The 9504-nt window shown below is 51.1% G+C and overlaps 1 protein-coding gene across 1 annotated transcript in view; it reads right to left on the bottom strand.

The window, feature by feature from the left end:
• SPINT1 (serine peptidase inhibitor, Kunitz type 1) overlaps positions 1 to 9504 on the bottom strand; it is a gene marked incomplete at its 5' end in the record, with an annotated part of 12318 nt that extends 2814 nt beyond the window's left edge. The window contains 7 exons of the mRNA XM_005860334.2: positions 28 to 78; positions 195 to 320; positions 635 to 661; positions 788 to 1006; positions 1094 to 1232; positions 1438 to 1565; positions 9321 to 9504. Of these exons, the coding sequence (XP_005860396.1) occupies positions 28 to 78; positions 195 to 320; positions 635 to 661; positions 788 to 1006; positions 1094 to 1232; positions 1438 to 1565; positions 9321 to 9504 (874 nt within the window). The remainder of the gene's footprint in view (positions 1 to 27; positions 79 to 194; positions 321 to 634; positions 662 to 787; positions 1007 to 1093; positions 1233 to 1437; positions 1566 to 9320) is intronic.

The following is a 9504-nucleotide window of genomic DNA, read 5'->3' as shown; positions in this document are numbered from 1 at the left end:
GGGGGGGGGGGGGGGGGGGGCCCTCACCTTTGTCACTGGGGAAACGGAAGTTCTGAAGCTCCTCAAAGCCGCTGGTGTCTGCAAAAATGAAAGATCAGAGGCACAGCCCCAGCAATGGTCTCCCAGGGATGCAGGGTAAATTGTCAGGACCTCCCCCGCTGCTGCCCACCACCCCTCCACCTCCCAGGCCTTACATTCATCACAGGTGGCCTCGTCGGAGGCGTCAGAGCAGTCGGGCGTGCCGTCACACTCCAAATAGCTGTCGATGCAGCAGCCATTGCTGCAGTGGAACTCGGAGGAGGGACAGGTGTCAGAGCACACTGAGTAGGGGAGGAATTGGGAGGGGGGTGAGGTCACGCTCCAGCAGAGGGTCCATCATCTACCTGGCCCTCTCTGCCCCAACATGACACGTCCACTATTTCCCCACCTGTCCCCCATGAACCCTTCCTCACACGAACTGGGCAGATCCTGATAGGAGGATGCTAGGCTGCAAGGGGTGGGGTGCTTGTGCTCTGTCCACTCACTACGAGGGGAGGAGTGGGTTGGGCAAAAGCAGCTTGGTCAAGGGCGTGGACATGATATGGGCTGGAGATCTGGCAGGAGTGAGGGGAATAGGGAGAGGAGCAAAGCCTACCTGGATGGTGCCTTTCCTTGGAGGAACCTGGGAAAGAAAAAACCAAGAAGTGAGAGGAGACAGGGCCAGGCCCAGAAGGGATGAGCTGCTGGGGGCCTGGGAACGGGGGACTCTCATGCCCAGCTCTCTGACTAGTGAAGAGAGACCACCTACCTTGAGGGAAAGTCACCTGATCCCCAAAGCTGCCACGCAAAGGCCCACCTTGTACATCACGGCAGGCTAGCTTGCACTCTTCCTCCCGAAGGTAATTGTTCTTGTTGCCCAAGCAACCTCCATACACAAAACTCTTGCAGATCTGTTCTTTGGGGTCATAGTACCAGCGGGGGAAGGAACCACGGCAGCGGCCCACCTTTTTGGTTACGAGGCAATATTCTGTGGGGAGGAAAGCTTGTGAGGGGGGCCCAGGGGCCAATCAACAGATGGGGGTGGCTCTAGATGCTGCCTACCCACCCCCCTCACCTTCTGTCTGCTTGGCGGAGAGAACGGTGACTGTGACATTGGCCGTGCTCTCTGGCTGGTCTGAGCTGTCCAATGTCAGCTGGAACAGGTAGGTGCCTTCCTTGAGTCCCCAGAGTTCCACCTGGTCCGGATCTTTCCTCTATACATAGGAGTGGCCATTAGGCTGGGACCCCTGATGCCCTTGGGCTCCTCCAGGCCCTCCCAGCCACACAACCACCCAGGGAGAACAGAGGGACTTGCTATTACATGTATCCTCAGCATCTATCCACCTTGGCCTATGGCCCCAGAAGGAAAGGGGGCCCTGGAGAGCTGAGTGGAATCAGGGAGCCAGACCAACGTCTCACCTCTACCCTGACGTCCGGGTCACCCTGCAGTAGGTGCCAATCTGTGTTCTCCACACCCTTCAGCAGCAGGGGTTCCTGGGGCTGTACCTTCAAGTCTATGCCTGCCCAGATCTTGGGGATCCGGGACCCTGGGGGGAAGGTGAGGTAAGGTCAACTCACACTGAACGGACCAGATCTCTCCTGGGGATGGGGAGCTATATGGGCCACACCTAGACCAACCTAGGACTCAGCAACCAGCATGGGGCACAGGTGGGGACCCACATCTAAACCACCATCTTGCTCACTATTTATATTAAAGACATCGTTATGTTGTAAGACTTACTTTCTGAAGCAAATTACTGTACAGCATGTGCCATCTGATCCCATTTAGGAAAAAAAAATTTCAGGGGAGGTTTAGTCCTCTCTTCTACATTAAGTAGGTCTTGTACTAACTGCTTGAAAAAGTTAAAGTGCCGCCCTAGCTGGTTTGGCTCAGTGGATAGAGCGTCGGCCTGCAGACTGAAGGGTCCCAGGTTCATTCCGGCCGGAGGGCACATGCCTGGGTTGCAGGCTCGATCCCCAGTGGGGGGCACACAGGAGGCAGTTGATCAATGATTTCTCATCATTGATGTTTCTATCTCTCTATCCCTCTCCCTTCCTCTCTAAAATCAATAAAAATATATTAAAAAAAAAAAAAAGTTAAAGTGCCCTAGCCAGCTTGGCTCAGTGGATAGAGCACTGGCCTGTGGACTGAAAGGACCTGGGTTCAATTCTGGTCAAGGGCACATGCCCGGGTTGCAGGCTCGATCCCCAGTGGGGGGCACACAGGAGGCAGTTGATCAATGATTCTCTTTCATCATTGATGTTTCTATCTTTCTCTCCTTCTCTCTTACTCTCTGAAATCAATAAAAATATATTTTAAAAAAGTTAAAGCAACAATATTTTTGAAAAGCCAAATAAGTAAATGTGGAATTAACATCCATCACCCCCTCTGCTGATTGAGACCCTACACACAGAGTCCCCAGGCAGCAATGTGACAAGTCCTGGTGTCCCAGGGAGAGTGGCCACAGGAAGACGGTGCCTCTGCCACCTCAGACAGACCCTGCCTCCAGTTATGAGAGAGCCCAAGGGAACCATGTCCTCCCTCAGCCTGACAGCGCCTGTGTCTGAGGCTCCCCCAGTCTCTGGTTAGGAGCTGGAGAAAGAAACAAAGCACAAAGCAGGATTCCTGCCTGGAGTGGGTTGAATGGTGGCCCCCCAAAGAGTCCATGTCTAACCTCCTGAACTCACGAATGTGAACTTATTTGGAAAAAGGGTCTTTGCAGAAGTAATCAAGTTAAGCATTTCCACATGAGATCATCCTGGATTAGCCAATGACAAGTGTTTTTATAAAAGAGAGGGTAGCCCGGCCGGTGTGGCTCAGTGGTTGAGCATCAACCTATGAACCAGGTCACAGTTTGATTCCCAGTTGGGGCACATGCTGGGTTGCGGGCTTGATCCCCAATAAGGGGCATGCAGGAGGCAGCCGATCAACGATTTTCTCTCATCATTGATGGTTCTATCTCTCTCTCCCTCTCCCTTCCCCTCTAAAATAATAAAAATGTATTAACAAAAAAACACAACAGTTCCTGTTCTAGTATACCTTAAAAAAAGAAAAGAAAAAGACAGGATAGAAAAATACGTAATGAAGGCAGAAAAGGCTGTGTGAGGACAGAGGCAGAGACGGGAGTTAGGCAGCCACAAGCCAAGGAAGCCCTGGAGCCACCAGAAACTGGAAGAGGCGAAGATGGACCCTCTTCTAGGGTTGTCAGAGGGAGCATGGCCTTGCCAGCACCTTGATTTTGAACTTCCGGCCTCCAGAACTGTGAGACAACAAATTTCTGTGATTTTAAGACACCCAGTTTGTAACACGTTGTTACAGCAGCCGCAGGAAATTAGTACTGTCCTTGAAGGGCTTGCAGCCCAGTTAGGCAGGTAAGACCCAACCACACGAAGCTACATGGGAGAAAAGACAGAACAAGATGAAGCCATACGAAGTATGTATACAGGACAAGGAAGTGGATGGACATTCAGAGAAGGGAGAGGCTCTGAAAGACTAGAATAATAAGAAAAGTCCTTTTGGAGGAGGGAGAAAGAATGTATTGATTCTTTTATTTTTGTTTTTATTTGTTTGGTTGTGGGGAAGAATGTGCTAGGTTGTTGATGACAACAGAAAATATGAGGGGTTTGGATAGGGTGGCTCAGTGGTTGAGTGTCGACCTATGAACCAGGAGGTCACGGATTGTAGGCTCGATCCCCAGTAGAAGGCCTGCAGGAGGTACCAATCGATGATTCTCTCATCATTGATGTTTTCATCTCCCTCTCCCTCCTCTCTCTGAAATCAATTAAAAACAAAACAAAACACAAAAAACTGTTTAAAAAAAGAAAACATGAGGGGCCAAAGCAAGGAGTTGGGGATTCTCAAGGCTGGTATTGTGACATTAAGGAGACCAGCTGGCCTGGACAGACCTCAAAGGGCCCTGAATACTAGGCCAGGACATGTGGACACAGAAGGAGTGACATTTGAATGTTTAACAACTCGTGGTAAAGGAAGGGGACACTGGCTGCGAGAGAGGGTCTAGAATCCTAGAAGCCCTGGCCGCAGCAGACACTGACCTTCTAGATGCGTGAGTGAGGCCCAAGAGAGCTAAGGCAGGGCCAAGGCCAAGGGCCAAGGGCCAAGGGCCTGGGGAGCAGGGACTCTCCTGTTTACCATCTGCCTGGAATTATTTCTTTTCTTTTCTCTTTTCTTTTCTTTTCTTTTCTTTCCCCTTCTATCTCTCTCTCTCTCTCTCTCTCTCTCTCTCTCTCTCTCTCTCTCTCTCTCTCTCTCTTTCTTTATTGCTTAAAGCATTGCAAAGAGTATTACATGTCTCCATTTTTTTTCCCACCCTTGACAATCCCCTGGCCTCCCCTACCCCGCAGTGTCTTATGTCCATTGGTTATGCCTGGAATTATTTCTATGGAACAAGGAGGCTGGCAAGAGGACCAGTACAGTGGGGCAGGGCAGATGCAACGAGAGTGGCCTGAATTAAGGGAGAGCTAAGGGAATGGAAAGGAGGAGGTCAGCATCAATGCGGGGCATATGCTTCAGGCTTCTGTGTCTGACAGGTGCTGGGAGATGGGGAGGAAGGGCTAAGGCAGAAGGGAAATCAGATATAGAGGAAATGTGTGCCTTCAGTCACAGAGAATTTAAATTTGAGGGAGGTAGGACCCTCCAGAGGGGAGGTACGAAGTGGGAGCTCCAGAGAGGCCAGGGTTGGAAACAGATGTGGAGTCATACGTATTAACAAAGCTGCCACTTGTTGGATGTGTCCTCAGCACCACGCTGGGTACTTCACCCGCCTCACCTACAACACAGGTAAGCAAACGAGGCCTGCAGACCAAATCCAGCCCACCACCTAGTATATTTTCAAATGGTTGAAAAAAAATCAAAAGAATAATATTCTGTGACGTGAAAAGTACATCAAATTCAAATTTGTGTCCGAACCAGCCTCGCCTATTTGGTTACATATTGTGGACGGCTGCTTTCACCTTACCACAGCAGAGCTGAATATTGCAACAGAGACTGTATGGTCCACAAAGCATAAAATATTTACTATTTGAAAGTTTATAGAAAGTTTGCTCACCCCTGATCTATATCACCTACCTCCCTAAACAACCTGCTACAACTGCATTCTTTTTTTAAAATATATTTTTATTGATTTCAGAGACTAAGGGAAAGGGAGAGAGAGATAGAAACATCAATGATGAGAGAGAATCATTGATCAGCTGCCTCCTGCGCACCCCTTACTGGGGACTGAGCCCGCAACTTGGGCATGTGCCCTGGGGAATCGAAATGATCTGGTTCATAGGTCGACGCTCAACCACTGAGCCATGACAGCTGGGCTACAAATGCATTCTTTTTTTTTTTTTTTTAAAGCAGTTTTTTTATATATATATATTTTATTGACTTTTCACAGAGAGGAAGGGAGAGAGATAGAGAGTTAGAAACATCGATGAGAGAGAAACATCGATCAGCTGCTTCCTGCACATCCACTGGGAATGTGCCCGCAACCCAGGTACATGCCCCCGACCGGGATCGAACCCAGGACCTCCCAGTCCGCAGGCCGACGCTCTATCCACTGAGCCAAACCGGCCTTGGCTACAAATGCAGTCTTATCCCTCCTTCCAGAGGAGAAAATTGGCACCAGAGAGGTTAAATGACTTGTCCAGGGTTGTTCAGTTTCTATATGGCAGAGCTGGGGTGTTCTATCTGATTCCATAGCTTATTCTTTCTCCAAAATGCCATGTTGCAGGCCACTCATTTGCTTACAGGTGTACTTTTGATTGCTTTTATAATCTTGGGATTTTTGTTTTTAGTTTAGGTAATATAGGTACATGACGTAAAATTCAAAAGTACAAAAGGATAGTGAGAATTAAGTTCCCTCTTCTTCTAAACCCCCAAGTTCTTTCCAGAGACATCTACTCTTGCTAGTTTGTGTGTGTGTGACTATCAACAGAGATAGTATTGAACTCATAAGCATGCAACACAGTTTTTTTTTTTTTAGTTGCACATACTCGTTGTATAAATACACCATAATTTACAACTTATTTAACCAGTCCACCAGTCTCCTCTTGATTTAGTGTTCCCTCCTTCCTTTCCTTCTCTACTAACAACTAAGCCATGCTGCCTCAGGATTTATTATTACTATTATTTTTTAAAAATATATTTTATTGATTTTTTACAGAGAGGAAGGGAGAGGGTTAGAAACATCAATGAGAGAGGAACATCAATCAGCTGCCTCCTGCACACCCCCTACTGGGGATGTGCCCGAAACCAAGGTACACGCCCTTGACCAGAATTGAACCTGGGACCCTTCAGTCCGCAGGCCGACGCTCTAGCCACTGAGCCAAACCGGTTAGGGCTATTATTACTATTATTAATATATCACCACTGTTTCCAATTATAGGATGTGTTGGCAGACATTGTGACCTTTCCCATTCTTGCTATTATAAACAATGCTACAGGGAACACCTGGCTGGTAAGCTGTACTACACATGCATAATAGAGCCACAGCATGAATTCCTACAAGTGGAATTGTGCTGTGGGTAATATGCATTTACAGGTTTTGTGGATACTGCCAAACTGCCCTCCACAGAGGATCTGCAGAGGGCATGTCCAATGTAAGAGGGAGTTGGAAGGAAGAAGAGAAGGTAAAGAAATAGTAACAGCCGAACCGGTTTGGCTCAGTGGATGAAGCGTCAGCCTGCGGACTCAAGGGTCCCGGGTTCGATTCCGGTCAAGGGCATGTACCTTGGTTGTGGGCACATCCCCACTGGGGGGCGTGCAGGAGGCAGCTGATCGATGTTTCTCTCTCATCGATGTTTCTAACTCTCTATCCCTCTCCCTTCTTCTCTGTAAAAAATCAATAAAATATATTAAAAAAAAAAAAAGAAATAGTAACAGCTGGCACTTCAGAGGTGACCTCTGAGAGAAAAAGCGAAGGGGGCAGTGACTGGGAGGAGGCCATTCCTCCCTCCTTGCATTTCTCAAGAAGAAATCAGCTATCTAAAAGGGAAAGAAGACGGACTACTTGGCAGTCTACGTAGCAGACAGACAGGCTAGCCCCACCGGCACCCAAGGTGGAAGTGGCAGGCAGAGTGATGTGTCAGACTTTGGGCCAAATCAGCCATGTCCACCCCCACACAGCTGCTTGTCTCCAAGCCCCAGTGCCCAGGAGCAAGGGGCAGGTGACCGGTCCTACCACTCCCTCCTTCCCACCCCCAAGAGAGCAAAGGGCCAGAGTGGTAATAAAGCCAGCCCTTCCCTCAGCCGCCTGCCCCAGGACGTCTCCAGGCAAACACAGACTCCACCTCCTAAGCCACTCCTCCAAGGGAAAGGGGGGAGAAGGCAGAAGAGGAAGGAGCGAGGTGCTCTGGAGGCCACAGGAATCTGGACTGGACTGGACTGGCCTGGCCACAGGCAAGGAAAGGGGAACAAACAAACCCATCCCGGGGAGGATTTCTCCACCTCATACAAGAATCAAAGGTTTAGAAGTCCTAAGCACCTGTCCATCTTGCCTGACAAAATGGCTTTATCCTGCCCTTACCCACCTCCAGTCTAACTGGACTCAGCTGAGAATGGGTTCCTTGACACCACACAGCTTTCCCCACTCCCCAAAGCACTGCAACACCCTGAAAATGGCCTGGAGCTCACACCCAGTCCAAGCCCTACCCAGCTCCCTCAGTGCCACGGAAATTCCCATTCCATCCTGCCTTGTTTGGGGTGGGGAAGCTTCCAGATGAGGACGGCTGGTTCCAAGACCATGTGGCCCGGTCCAGCTCAGCTCTCTGACCAGACTCCAGAGTTTCAGGCACAGGCCTTGGAGTGGGACTCCACGGGTTGCCACTGTCAGCTGCAGGAAGGGCACCAGCAGCTCAGGTCAATTAGCGTCATCACCACCTACACTCTGCCACTTCCTTGTGGAACAGGCTCAGGTCCTGGCCCAGAGACGGTGCCCCCTCCTGGAATCCCCATCCCAGAGACCCAGGAGAGCTCCTTGAAGGACAGGGAGAAGAGTGGGCCCTTAACCTGAAGAGAGACTAGTCCAGAAAAGGGCTGGAGAAGACAGTCTCTTCTCCACTTTGCAGAACTGAGGTCACCCCCAGACTCAGCCCTTCCTTGGGCTCGGACCGGGTTACCCCCTGGGCTGTCTTGAATCAGAGGCAGGTCTCTTGCAGAAGGTGGTCTTGTGTGAAAAACAGCACAGGCGTTTGGAGGTCCTGCCTGGGGTTGAGCCCCAGGCCTACCATTTATGGGCCAATTATTCATCATGGGAGTCAGTTTCCTAATCTGAAAGGTGGGATGACCACGCATAGCCCCCTTTCAGAGGTGGCTGTCATGAGGCTCAGGAAGAGGGTGAATGGTACAGCAATCAGAAGCTGTAAAGTGCTCACAGAGGTTATCAGCTGTGACCCATCCCTGCCCTGGAGCCCCGCCTGGCCAGAACAGCAGGTGGAGAGAATGGGGAACAAAGGTCTCTGGAGGGGCCCTCATGTCAGCTAATTGCTCAGTCCCAGGAGAAAAGAGGAGGAGCCCTGGCCCCCACTTTTCCCTGATCCCCGGAAGTAAACAAGGTGAGCAGAAGGCTTGGTACCAGATCCTGAGGCAGGGAGAGGGAGCCCTGCCTGGCTCACACGCACACACACCTGCCGGGACAGCTGACATCCCTGCCCTACCAGGTATACATACTGATGAACTGACTCACCCACACCCTTCTCACTCCCACCCCAGAGCCTCTGGCTGCTATGCCCCCTCCCCCTCCCTTTTTGGGTCAACCCCAGGCTAGACTTGTTCTTAAGTGTCTGGGGTCAGCAGTTTCCCCCAGACCACCAAAGGCCAATAGGTGGGGGGCGGGGTGCAGAGATGCTAACCAGTCCCCAGCCCATCCGTGGAAGAGGATTCTCTCCTCCATCAGGCGCACTTAGTGCCTCAGGCCTGGGGATGCCTGGCCCGGGGGGTGCCCGCTAGTCATCAGACGGCCTCCAGGCAGCTCACTCCCTGCCTCAGCAGCACATCAGGGCCAGAAACCAAGAATCCCGAGGAGCTGCCTCCTCCACCCCATACACACAGCCCAGAGCGCCAGCCCATTCGACACCACCCTCCATTCAGGAGCGAGTCCGGGCTTCGCGATGTCACCCCTCCTCCCTCACCAAGCCTGTACTCTGTTTACTGTGTATTCTGCCTACGTCTAAGGAGGAACGGGGGTAGAGTGGGACCCTTCTCAGTAACCCCTTCCTGCAGCTCGCCTCTTCCAGGACTCCACAGCCATCTCCTTTTCGGGGTCTCCCTAAATTCACCCATCGCCGCACCTCCGTCTCACCTCCAAAGCCCTGAGTCCGCAGCTCGCGGTAGGAGCGGTAAACCTCCCTGGTGAGGTAGTTCACGAAGCCCTCCTTGGGCGCGAACTTGCACACAAAGTTCTGCTCGTAGAGGCAGTTGACGAGGAAGCAGGCGGCGGCGGCGTCCTCCCCGCCGGCGGGCTGCAGCTCCACCAGGGCCAGGTT

The sequence above is a fragment of the Myotis brandtii genome, unplaced genomic scaffold, assembly GCF_000412655.1.
Source record: "Myotis brandtii unplaced genomic scaffold, ASM41265v1 scaffold133, whole genome shotgun sequence".
Classification (NCBI taxonomy): domain Eukaryota; kingdom Metazoa; phylum Chordata; class Mammalia; order Chiroptera; family Vespertilionidae; genus Myotis; species Myotis brandtii.
The sequence above is the reverse complement of the archived record's forward strand: the minus strand, read 5'-3'. Positions and strand labels throughout refer to the sequence as shown.